This window comes from Carlito syrichta, unplaced genomic scaffold (assembly GCF_000164805.1).
Source record: "Carlito syrichta isolate Samal-C Ts95f unplaced genomic scaffold, Tarsius_syrichta-2.0.1 Scaffold303527, whole genome shotgun sequence".
Lineage (NCBI taxonomy): Eukaryota > Metazoa > Chordata > Mammalia > Primates > Tarsiidae > Carlito > Carlito syrichta.
The window spans coordinates 76,504-89,660 of NW_007247623.1; the positions used below are offsets into that span (position 1 = coordinate 76,504).

Consider the following 13,157-nt stretch of genomic DNA (forward strand, 5'->3'; position numbering starts at 1 on the left):
CTCTCTCTCTCTCTCTCTCTCTCGATACAAGTCCTTTATCAGTTCTATTTCATCCCAGTCTTTTTTTTTTTTGAGTTGGAGTCTCACTTGTCGCCCGGGCAATCCTTCCGCCTCAGCCTTCCAAGTAGCAGGAACTGCAGACACACGCCACCATGCCTGGCTAGTTTTTGTGATTTATTGTAAAGACAAGTTCTCGCCAAGTTGCCCAGGCTGTTCTCAAACCCTTGGGCTCAGGCAATCCCCTCGCCTCGGCCTCCCAAAGTGCTGGGATTACAGGCTGAGCCACCGCGCCCGGCCTCATCCCAGTCTTTGTCTTGTCTTTTAATTCCTTAATAGTGTCTTTGAGAAGCAGAATTACATTTTTACAAAATTCACTTTACTAGTTTATTAATGGGTCATGCTTTTAAGCTGTCATTTGTTAGAAGTATTCACCTGGCTGGGCTCGGTGGCTCAGCCTGTAATCCCAGCACTTTGGGAGGCCGAGGTGAGTAAATTGCCTGAGCCCGCAGGTTCAAGACCCACCCAGGCAACTTGGCGAGACCTTGTCTCTACAATAAATCCAAAATTAGCCGGGTGTAGTAGCACGCACCTGGAGTTCCGGTTACTTGGAAGGCTGAGGCAGAAGGATCGCTGGAGCCCAGTGGGTCGAGGCTGTGGTGGCCAGGAGCGTGCCACTGTACTCCAGTCTAGGTGACAGAGTGAGACTCCAATTCAAAAAAAAAAAGAAGTATTCACCTAATCCAGGGTCACAAAGAGTTTCTTTCCTGTTTTCTTCCAGAAGTTTTATAGTTTTAGGTTTTACACTGAGTCCTGTGATCCATTTTGAGATACTTCTTGTATATAGTGTGGGGCATGGACTAAAACTCATTTTTTTGGCATATGCATACCCCTATGTTCCAGCTCCGTTTGTTGAGAAGACCATGCTTCTTCCACTGAATTGCCTTTGCATTTCTGTCAAAAATCAGATCCATGTGTGTGTGGATTCTTCAGCTCCATTAATCTGTTTGTCTGTTAAAGTTTTTGTGGGGGAGTCAGGGTCTTACTCTGTCGCCTTGCCTGGAATGCAGTTCACAGCTCACTGCAGCCTCAATCTCCTGGGCTCAGGTGATCCTTCTGCTTCAGCCTCCCAAGTAGCTGGGACTATAGGCATGCACCACCGTGCCTGGCTAATTTTTTTTTTATTTTGTTGTAGAGACAAGGTCTCACTATGCTGCCCAGACTGGTCTCAAACTCCTGGGCTCAAGCAGTCCTCCTACCTCAGCCTCCTGAAGTGCTGGAATTACAGGTGTGAGCCATCATACCTGGCCTGTAATACTTGTTTATTGTAGCTTTATGTAAGTCTTGCAGTCAGGCAATGTAAGCCAGTCCTCCATTGCTCTTTTTCACAGTTGTTTTAGCTCGTCTATGTCTTTTGCATTTCTATTTGAGTTATAAAATCAGCTTCTCAATTTCAGCGAAAAAAGCTTGCTAGGGTTTTAACTGACTCTGTAAGCTAACTTGTGAAGAATTGGTATCTTTACAGAATGAAATTTTTTGATCAGTGAAGATAGTATGCGCGGTCTGACAGTTAAGTTCGTGAACTCTTCCTAGAAGAAGTGCCACCGGCCTCATGGCTGAGTGTCACTGTGGTCGCCTTCAGTGTACTCCCCTTGGGAAGCTGTGCACCAATGCCAGAGCCTAGTCCACCTGGCCAAGCAGTTTTGGAGCTCTTTTTCTGGAATGGCCCTCAGAGCTGTCATCCTATCACTCTTGGTGTCCTGAATGTCATAAAGATGTTTTCCTTTCATTATTTTCTTTGTCTTCGGGTAGAGAATAAAAGTCACTGGGGGCCAGATCAGGTGAGGGGGATGGGGTTTCAATACAGTGATTTTTTTACTGGCTAAACATTCCCTCACAGACAGTGCTGTGTGAGCTGGTGCCTTGTGAAGCAAGAGCTGCTTTGGGACATTTTTTGCACACACCTCTCTCATGCCAAGATTCTCAGTTAAGAGTTTCCTGTTACTCTGTCGATGTTTATTTGGTCTGTGGGCTCCTCGCAGCTGACGATTTTGATGCCCAGCTCGACAAATGTTGGTCATACTTTCCATCAGTTCTGGTCATCATTGGCTGTCCTGACCTCTCTTCATCAGTGACACTTTCTCTCCCCTCAGAGAAACATCTTCTCTATGGCACTATCCCTGTAAACTTGGACTAACATGTGCTTTCACTTCCACTCTTGCCAAATTTAACAAGAAATTAGCTGTTTGTTCGTTGCTTTAATTCAAACTGACGTTCTATGACAGCTCTGATGGCCATTCCAGAAAAAGAAAGAGTTCCAAAATTGCTTTGACAGGTGGACTAGGCACTCATGTCGGTGCATAGCTTCCCAAGGGGAGTCCTTCGAAGGCGACCATAGTAATATTCAGCAATGATATATGTAGCACTTTTCCTAGGAGGAGTTTGTGAACTTCGTTAGAAGACATCGCATATTTCCATTTTTTTGAGTTGGGGGTCTTACTCTGTCACTCAGGCTAGAGTGCAGTGGCAAGGATCATGGCTCACCACAGCCTCAACCAACCATGATAAAAAATATTTGAAAAAAAAATCATAAAAATTAACTACAATAATAAAAAAAATACAAATAAAAGCTGGACATGGTAACTCATGCCTGTTATCCCAGCACTTTGGGAGGTGGAGGAGAGAGGATTGCCAGACCCCAGGGGTTCGAGACCAGCCTGGGCAACTTGGCAAGACCTCATCTCGACAATAAATAAATAAAAATTAGCTGGACATGGTGGCATGTGCCTATGGTTCCAGCTACTTGGAAGGCTGATGCAGAAGGATCACCTGAGCCCAGCAGGTCGAGGCTGAGGTGGCCGTGAATGTGCCACTGCACTCCAACCTGGGCGACAGAGACTCCGACTCAAAATCAACAAATAAATACAATTTTTAAAAAGTAAAAATAAAAAATACAGTATATCAACTATTTATGTATTTTTGTTGTATTCGGTATTGCAAGTAATCTAGAGATGATTTAAAGTGTTTGAGAGGATGTGCATAGGTTACATGCAAATACTATGCCATTTTATGTCAGAGACTTGAGCATCTGTGGATTTTGGTATCAGCAAGGGTTTTGGAAACAATCCCTTGTAGACACGGAGGGATGACTGTACTCAGTTTTTGTATGTCTTAGTATTTATTTCACCTTTGTTTTTGAAAGATATTTTCTGTGGCCAAAGAATTCTGTTGACAGACTTTTCTTTCAATACTTTAAAAATACTAATCTACTGTCCTCTAGCTAACATGGTTTATAGTGAAAAATTTGCCTTTTTCTCTGCCTTTAAAAAATTCTGGCTGCTTTTCACTTTTATTTTCTTGTTGTTGTAGAATTGAGGTCCCACTATCTGGGCTCAAGTGACTTGCCAGGCTCGGCCTCCCAAGGTGTTGGGATTACAGGCATGAACCACTGCACCTGGCCTTGGCTGCTTTTAAAATACTCCGTTTATTACTAATTGTACAATCATATTTCTTAGGGTGAAGTTTCTATGCTTGAGTTTCATTGAGTTTCTTGGATCTTTAGGTTTATAGTTTTCATCAAATTTGGAAAATTTTTGCCCATTCTAATATTCTCTCTCCTCTTTCCCTTGGGGACTCTAATTAAATATCTATTAGGCTGCTGAATTGTTTATTTTTTTTAACACTTCACTTAGTTTTTACTGTTACATCTTCAAGTTCAGTAATGTGTAGTGAACAAAACACACAATTCCTCCCTTCATGGAGATGATGTGTATTAATAACAAATGTTATAACAAATGCCATGAAAGAAATAAATGGGAAGGATCCTACTTAGAGATATGACCTCTCTGAAATGAGTTTAAGCTGAGCATTGGAAGGTAAGAAGTCAGGCATGTTAAGAACAGGGAAAGGGCAACCCCTTCGGGTCCCCTCCCACTATAGGAGCTTTTCTGTGCTCTCAATAAATCTTGCTTCTTCCTCCCCGTGCCAAAAAAAAAAAAACCAAACAAACAAGAAAAAAGAACGGGAAAATGTCATAGATAGACCGAACAGCAAGTAGCAAGTGTGAGGACCCTTGGGTAGGGAAGAGACTGGTCTCTTCCGGGACTGAAAGGGCGGCTTTGGAATGCTTGGTGGGGGCTGGGTCCTACAATTCTGTAGGTCCTACAATTCTGTAGGTCATGGCAAGAAGTTTAGATTTAATTCCAAATGTAACAAAGTGATTGGAGGGTTTTTAAGCAAGGGAGAAAGAAACCAGTGCACACCTTAAAACAATTTTTCAATTGCTATGCTAAGAATCAATTTACGAATTAGCTGTGAAGAACTGTCTAGCTTCTACAGAATAGAAACATTTCTCAAGGAATTTCTTAGCCATATACAGATAATCCTTGGCTTACGATGGGGTTATGTCCTAATAAACCCATCGTAAATTGAAAATATTCTAAGTTGAAAATGCATTAAGCACACCTTACCTAGCAAGCATCATAGCTTAGCCTTCCCGATCTTAAATGTAATCACAACACTTACATTAGCCTAGTTGGGCAAAGTCATTGGCAATACAGTCCACTGTAGAGTACGGTGGTTGACCCTCGAGGTCAAGCAGCTGACTCAGAGCTCCAGCTCCCTCCTTTGCCCCACATTGAAAGTATTGTACTAGGAAAAGATCAAAATTCAAGTTCCAAGTGTGGTTTCTACTGAATGTGTATCATTTTTACACCATCATAAAGTTGAAAGCTCCTAAGTTGAATCCTCAGTAAGTTAAGGACCATCTGTGCATATATTTGCTATATATATACAAATGCAGTGGGTGAGTAGAAAAGCCATTTAAATAGTGGTTGGAGAAAACTACCATAACTTATTTGGATGACGATTCAGTTTCAGTAGATACTAACTTCTTAAAATGTATCTTCCAGATGGTGGAAGTTAAAGGCCCCAATGACCGTCTTTCACATAAGCAAATGCTCTGGCTGGCTGAACTGCAGAAGCTGGGGGCTGAAGTTGAAGTCTGCCATGTGGTTACAGTCGGAGCTAAGAGCAAAAGCCTTAGCTAAAACCTGCCGATTGGGGGTATGTGGTCCTATGTTGATTTAAGATTTTCAAAAACCTAAAGAATTATTATACAGAAGGTGCCAAAACAATGTGTACACATCTTAAGAAAGGAAAAAACTGTATGAAAATTGTAATACTCAGTAAGATGAATACAAGTCAAGTCTGACTTCTGCAACTACAAGGTGTTCAAAATGGTTACCGTCAGCATCCAGACTTCTGACAATGGTGAACATCTCTTAAAATGTGTATACAGTTTTCTGGCATCCCCAGTATTTTATTTCATTTTGATTGTTATTGTCCATTATAAACCTGATAATTTAGTGACTCATCATTATACAGTAGTCTGTATATCAGAGCTTAGTATTTGCCTGAATATACTCATTTTTCCACATAGCAGGTAGTAAACTTTTCAAAGTCAAAACCTTGGTGGTCATTTTTGGAGTTGGATGCATCTGTTATTAGGTATGCAAAAAAGCTGGAAAAAACAAACACAAGTGATGATTCACATCTTTAGATCTTTCACAAAAGTAGCATAAATGAAGTGGCCTTCTAATAAGTATATTGGAAACCGAGTTTCTTGAACTAGATTTCTTCTTTACTGCTTTATACATTTAGCCATTATACTTTATTTTATGATTATCTAAGAAGGGCAGAAACAATTTTAATTCCAGTTTCTTTAGGAACCAAAACAAATTCTTACCAAGTTGTTCTAACTTGTGACATCTATAAATGCTTGTTCTTAACCAGCTGGGCCTGGGCCATCAAGGACTGGAAAGTCTTTATCAGAGGCAGCTGTCCCTTCTTGCTCTTCCAAGAAGCATCCCTCAACTAGACCAGGGTATTCTGACAGTATAATCACAACAGGGCTAGTCATCACCACCTATGGGGCTCACGCCGGGGGTTCAGCCACACGCTAGGCCTGGTGTCTGGGACTAGGATCCCAGTCTTTCATCACCCAATTCTGAGACCCCAAGGAATTACTACTCCCTATTTTCTCTTTACTGAATAGAAGGACTTGTTGGGGCGTGGTCCATTAATACTCACATGGCCTTAATGGTAGCCGATTCTGAATTGGTGTTAAAAATGTTACTGATCACGACCTGATTTAAGCAAAGAAGTTGCATGGATGACACAGAAGTGTAGGTGGGAGAAGATGCCTTCACATTGTCTAGCACTGGGATCATGCAGACGCTTTCATACTGACAACGACAGCAGACAGTTGCTGTAAAATTTTATTTAGCAATCAAAAGTGCCTTCACATTCATTCCTGTTGACAAGATCCCACTGTCTTCTGCTCATTCCATGTGAACTTAGCAGTTTTAGGCACAAAATCAAGTTTCAACTACTTGAGGTTATTGCTACAGACAGCAAACTTTGTTGAATGATGTGAACAGTTTTCACCTTTTGTTAGTACAAATTAATACCCCATCCTTAAATAAAGTTAGACATTTTGGGTTTTAAAATTGGTTTCCATCATCATAAAATAACAGTAAGACACTGTACATCTTCATGTTCACTACTAGAAATGTTGTCCAGCACTGCCCAGCACTCACAGGCATTCTGTCGGTGCAGGCTGCAGTTGAGCACTGAGTTCTGTGGTGCACTCCCTGTAGCCCACACCACTGCCATCGCCACAGTGTCCTACCACAGAGTACCAGGCAACTTTCCAATGGCCTAATCTAGGCTGTTATAGTTGTTTTTCATATTGTGCCCAATAAACTGTGGCACAATAATCATGATATAACAACTGTCCAGCAAAAATAAAAACTGTCTTTTACTTCATTTGATCATACAAAAATATGCATTTTCTATTTTAAAACATTATTAATAGTACCTAATCTTTTTTAAACTTGTGAATTAACAAAAAAGTTTACATAGGAGTTGAAATAAATGTATGAGGGAAGAAAATTGTAGAGCAGAAAATGCATAATCCAAAAAATAAATTTAGAACAATTTATAATAGAAAAGCAGCTTAATGAAAAAGGGAGAATTATTATAACACTTTCAATGGCAGGATGTGCTGTGGTGTTGTAAGGGAATTTCCAATCAAGGTCATGAAATGTTTCATGATAATTCTATTTGTATAAACTGAAAATAGCCCTTATTTTCTAGGTAACAAGTTGGCAAAAACATTGGTTTTATCCACAAGATGAATTTCTTAAGACATTTTATCAGAACTTGTGTCCTGTTGTATCTAGAGAAATTACCAAACCATTTTAAAAAGGCAAATAATTTTAAAAAACAACTATTCAGTACCTATAAAGGTAAAATACACTATATTGAAAAACCTGTTTTAGAAAAGGAAATAAGCTAACACTTTACTATAAAAAATTTCAAAATCTTAAGATGGCAATTTAAGAAACTCGAGTTTAGCAGTCAAATTTGAAAGCATCCATGTTTTAAACAGAGAATGGGATGTGTGCATGGGAGTGGGGGTTGCTAATTGACACTGCTCGAAGAAGCCTCAGCTTTGATCCCTACCTAGTGCTGGCCAGGCTCTTGTCACACAGTTTGGAAACGAGGTTTCAGACCAAGGAAATCTGGCACCTGCTTCTCAGTCTCCTCTTAACATTGGTGTCCAGAGTGGGAGGCCACCTCTTGCTGTTTATTAAAATGGCAGTGTTTTGAGAGATGTCCATGTCTGACCCTTGTTCTCGATTTCTAAGCATTAAGAACTTGGAGAGAAGAGGAACATCTGTTGCAGGTGCCCAACTCTTGATCTTGTTTGTTATTTCCAAAGGGAAGTGCCAGCAATAGTTGGCCACACTAGAAACACTGACGGTAAAGCCCAGAACATCTCCCAGCAGGCTCTCTGTTAGGAAAGTGGATTTTGGTGTAGATGGCACTCTCCTGTCTCCAGTACCGACCTGCCAGAGGAGTCTGCACCCACAGGCCCCTGTGTCCTCAGTGGCTTTCCAAGGAACAGGACTTAAGACTCTTGTCTGTTGGATTCCTGGCTATGGAGCTTAGTATGAAAAACCTATTTCCAATATGCGATGGGATTTTTAACACCCTTAATTTAAAAAGTGAAATTATATTTTCCTCTGTAATATTCATACCTTAATATTAATGTCAAAGGCACTTCTAAGTTTACTTATATTACCTACAGCAAAAGGTTTAAAGTTAACAGTGCATATCATTTTAAACTTAGTCCTATGAAGTTAAAAAACAAACTTATGATTTTAAAACACAGTGATTGAAGGCCCCAAAAAGGTGATCTAAAATAATAAATTCTGGCCTCAGAACACCGAACCTTCAACAGGAGAGTTCAATTAGAAATGATACCGTGACCAGAAAAATGCCTGAATACCTACTAAATCCTGCTGGGATTTTATCAGATGTTTCTGAAAATATACTAAACACTACTTTAACTTTCCTGTTGTCTATTTCTTTGGGTTGCTAATCTGACTATCAAATAACCTTCAGTAGATCCGAAAAACGGATGCAGACAAAACCTGGTTAGCTTGATCACAGTTATAAGAGTGGGGGAATGTCTGCCCACAAACCATCTAAAAATGAGTCAGACCTATAATGACAGAAGAGGACATATGCAAAAAATACATCTCTCTTTTAAAATAACAGTGAAGGAAGCATGATTCGACATGTTTTTAAATATTAGTGCAAATGTCAACTATTATTCTTACATATAAAGTTACTAGAGCATTAAATGCCTCGGTTAGCAGTTTTGATTCAGAGGAAAAAAATTTAGAGCTTCCCTTAAAAAGTTCAGAAGATACTAGATGTTAGTCTTCATTTGCTAATGTCTCAGTAGATAACCATATTTTGGCCCCACTTAAAAATTTGCTTAATGGCGTTCCTAAAATGCTTCGTCTGCACAGATTCCCTACAGGAGAAAAAGGAAATGAGGAGGAGAGGAACTCCGGCGTCCCCGAGGAGTCATGTGGGCCACTGGCCCTGAAGTACATCCTGCTCTGGTCCAGCTCCACGTAGCAGGCTTCCAGAGGGCCACTCCACTGCTGCCGCAGCATCCTGCTGAGCATGTCAACCTCATCGGCCAGGAGGGAGAGCTTGTGGAAGGCAGTGATGGAGCCGCCCAGGTGGATCTGCGCCTCGGGAACCCAGCGGAAGTAGCACAGTTTCCACAGCTTTATGTGTGTTCCAGAGAGCTGTGGCAGGATGACACCGTGCAGGTCGGCTGGCTTGGAAAACCATTCTCTGAAGTAGTGCTCCATGTCACTGTCCGGGCTGTCAGTTTGCTGAAGAGGGTCTGGCTTTAGTTTTAATATTAACGAATTTCTCCTTGGAAGTAGCTCTTGGTCACTGATGACACCATTCTTTAAGGAAGAGGGCATTCCTCTTAGTGTGGAGCTGTAGCTTTTCTGGACAGAAGAGAGATTTCGGCATTACTTTTCTGGGGCTTCCCTTTTTAGAAAGACTACAAAAGTGCAATGGCAGATATAAACTCAGCATCATGAAAACGGATGGAATTTCAGCCTCAAAGAACATTTCCATCCCTTCCCTTATAGTAGTTGTTCTAATCCTCCCCTGGACTTAAATTTATTTTCGGTGTTAACTCTACGTAGGCTTTTATGATCAGCCCGAATGGCAGAAGGGACGTGAGTACATCATACATCCTATCCATTAATTTGCTTATGTGTAAATTTCTAAGATTTCTGGGTTAGAAAAAACCCTGTACCTGGCTAATTCTAGGAAGAAAAATGTCACTACTAAATAGTATGCTGGCAAGAAGAATGTTTTAATTAAAAATAAAAGAATGAGCAGACTGGATAGATTTCAGGAGACAGGGCTCCCAGGCTCAGAGCCACAACCTGCCAGCTCTCAGGTGCTGATCAGGGCTTTGTGGGCCTCAGACACTAGGAAGAAAAATTAGGATGCAATCATTTCAGTTAAAAAGGGAACGAACAGCCGGGCTCGGTGGCTCAGCCTGTAATCCCGCGCCTTTGGGAGGCTGAGGTGAGTGGATCGCCTGAGCCCGCGGGTTCGAGACCCACCTGGGCAGCGAGACCTCATCTCTACAATAAATCAAAATATCAGCCAGGAGTGGTAGCGCATGCCTGTAATTCTGGCTACTCGGAAGGCTGAGGCGGAAGGATCGCTGGAGCCCAGCAGGTCGAGGCTGCGGTGGCTGGGAGCAGCCACTGCACTCCAGTCTGGGCGACAGAGTGAGACTCCAACTCAAAAAAAAAAAAGGAACGAACAAGCCCCCAGAAGCCTACATTAGCAGTGTGACTGTGGGAAGTGACTTTACTTTTAATGCTCTGTGTCCTGAAAGAAGGATGTGTTTGGTTATGTGTAAGCCAACAGGTTTTGCTAGTTGGAATTTACCTTTGTCCGTTTAAAAGACCTCACATTGCCATTCTGGACACAAGGTGTGCTCTTTCCGATGTAGAAGGGGTTATGAAAAAGGGTGCGATCCTTTGCTGTAAACTGGAGAGACCAGTCCCAAACAGAGGGGAATTTTAAGCCCTTCTCATCACCCAATTGGATATTTTTGCTTATAGCAAATTCCTGCAAAATAAAATATTTGAACATTTGTGAAAAGATGTAAAACCAAGGATGTTTTCATGAGTTCCTGCTTTCTGGATGACCCATTCATCACTACACAGGGTAAATGTTCTGAACCAGTGCACTCAGAACCCCCTAAAGTGGTGCTTCCACCTCACGAGAGGAGAGACACTCCTGGCCTTGAGCTCAGAGAAACACTCCATGCTGCACGTGAACAGGAGCTGCCTCTGTGTGCTCTCTGCCTTAGGACTGCGAGGAAGCCACGCCCTCTGGGCAAGGAGAAAGTCAGTAAGAGAAACTGAATTTCACGAACGTGATCCTGTAAAGACTTAAGGAAGGAAGCAGCTTCCCCATGATGCCAGCCTGTGGCTAAGAGAACAGGAGCCCAAGTACTGTGGCTGGGTGTCCTCTTCACAGAAGCCCACCTCAGGCCCCCACTCTCACCACATCAAGTGAAGGCAACACAAGGCTCCAGCCACCTCACTGTAGAGGAGGACACAGAGCTCCTCTGGAAGGCAGGCAGACCACCTCTACACAGCCGCACTTGGCAACACGGAGAAAGGATACTCAGCCGAGTGACAGCAGGAGGCTGCCACTACAGTTTATACAGAATAGTTCTCCAAACAGGAAACAGTTCTAAATAGAGTCCCTGGATGGTGGGAAATGATTGGCTCTTTGTTCTATACCTTTCAGTATTCTCTACAAAAGCAAAACAAACACAACCAAGAATTTATTTGGAAATTAGAAAAAAAGGCAAAAGATGTTATTAGGAAAAAAGTATAACAGTCAGGAGGCCAGCCCCACACCACAGCCAGGTGTTATTCCCTGCCACAATGGTGGTCTGGAAGCATCACAAAATGGATATGTGACAACACAGGGCTTTTTTTTTTGAGTTGGAGTCTCATCCAGGCTGTCATGCAGTGGTATACTCATGGTTACTACAGCCTCAACCTGTTGGGTTCAGGCAATCCTTCTGCTTCAGCCTTCCAAGTAGCTGGCACCACAGGCATGCACGACAGGCATGTACCACCACACCCAGCTATCTTTTTGATTTATTGTAGAAACGAAGTTTCACCATGTTGCCCAGGATGGTCTTGAACCCATGGGCTCAGGCAATCCTCTTGCCTTCGCTTCCCAGAGTGCTAGGATTACAGGCGTGAGCCACCACACCTGGCATAGCAACATAGGGCATTTTTTAAAATTTTACAAAATTTTCTATTTCAAATAAGTAAAAATTTCAAATAAGTAAAAAAAAAAAAAAAAAAAGCACCAAATATAAGTATAGTGAAAACAACCCACTTTTCTTTAGAAAATGGTATTGTAAGAGCCTCCTCATTAATGAAGTTCTTCCTGCTGCAATAGCCTAAATAAAATCAGTTCCATAAAAGTCCAAGACATTTTGTGTTTTGCACCTACATTTCAGAATAATTTATGCTTCTTTTTTAATTTTAAAGATGTGGGGTGCAGTTCTGGATTAGGTACATAAGTGGTCATCATACAGGTGAAGTCTGGATCTCCCATTGATCTTCACTTTGCCTGGTTTGACTCATACTTCTTTAGGATAATTTGCCAGTCTGATGAGGAACAGATAAGGAACCTAGGTTCACAGGTTTAACCCTGGCAGGAAGGCCAGCCTAGCATTTTCCCCAGACCAGGGCCAGTCAGGTTTCCTGCCCCATGGACCACACTGCCTAGACCAGGGCCTTCAGGCTGAGGCTGCCAGAGCTCACTGTGAAGCTATCCTCTTCCTAGAAAGCCTTCCTAGGGGCCTAGGACTGCCCTTTCTGCTTCTCTCAATGGTCTCTGCAGTATTGATCGACTATTCCTGTTGGCTTAAATGTGGGTGAGACAACTTGGTTCAGGATGGTTCCCACCAATGGCAAACAGAAGCTAGTTTCAAGTTTGGCACAAGACCATACTTAGTCATAAATGACTTTTCCTCTAGATCAGTGACTTATAACCAGACACTTACAGTTCCACCCATAAGTGACTGCTGTATATGCCACATGGGATTTTGTGAACATATGGTAAGATGGTAACTGCAGAGAATTTCAGTCTAATGCCATGTCAACATTTCATCTTTAAACTTCCTGCTTCACAGACCTCTTAAAAATAATCTTGTTTTGTACAACTTTTATTCTACTGACCTAGGAAATGTCCTCAAATGGGTCTGCTTTTTTTTTTTTTGAGTTGAGGTCTGACTTTCACTCAGGCTAAAGTACAGTGGCATGACCATGGCTCATTGAAGCCTCATATTTCTGGGACTTCTGGGCTCAGGCACTCCTGCCTCAGCTTCCTGAGTAGCTAGGACTGCAGGCACATGCTACCATTCTTAACTAATTTTTTTTTTGCAGAGACGAGGTCTTCCTATGTTGCTTTGGATGGTCTCAAATTCCTGGGCTCAAGCAATCCTCCTGCCTTGGCCTTCCAAGTGCTGGGATTACAGGCATGAGCCTCACACTATGTTCAGCTAGGTGTTTTTTTGTACTACGCAGCAGCCCAAATGGAAAATATAAAAGTATGACATTTAAGGAGGCCAAAGCAATTTACATCTTTAAACTGGTTTATTATGAAAAAACACAAAAAAAGTTCAGTTATACTGAGCCCGCGGGTTTGAGACCCGCCTG

The 13,157-nt window shown here is 41.9% G+C and overlaps 2 protein-coding genes across 3 annotated transcripts in view; one reads left to right on the plus strand and one right to left on the minus strand.

The window, feature by feature from the left end:
• The window catches only part of FAN1 (FANCD2 and FANCI associated nuclease 1), a 35,273-nt gene extending 30,219 nt beyond the window's left edge, over positions 1-5,054 (plus strand). Inside the window, exon 14 of the mRNA XM_008058630.2 lies at positions 4,908-5,054. Coding sequence (XP_008056821.1) covers positions 4,908-5,045 — 138 coding nt within the window. The 3' untranslated portion in view covers positions 5,046-5,054. The remainder of the gene's footprint in view (positions 1-4,907) is intronic.
• A 3,496-nt stretch (positions 5,055-8,550) lies between these two features.
• The window catches only part of MTMR10 (myotubularin related protein 10), a 54,684-nt gene continuing 50,077 nt past the window's right edge, over positions 8,551-13,157 (minus strand). Inside the window, exons 15-16 of one of the 2 annotated variants that reach the window (XM_008058631.2) lie at positions 10,351-10,533; positions 8,551-9,383 (exon numbers count right to left, since the gene is read on the minus strand). In XM_008058631.2, the coding sequence (XP_008056822.2) occupies positions 8,787-9,383; positions 10,351-10,533 (780 nt within the window). In that variant the 3' untranslated portion in view covers positions 8,551-8,786. Of the gene's footprint in view, positions 9,427-10,350; positions 10,534-13,157 lie in introns of both variants that reach the window. The other variant, XM_021712634.1, reaches the window with a different exon arrangement.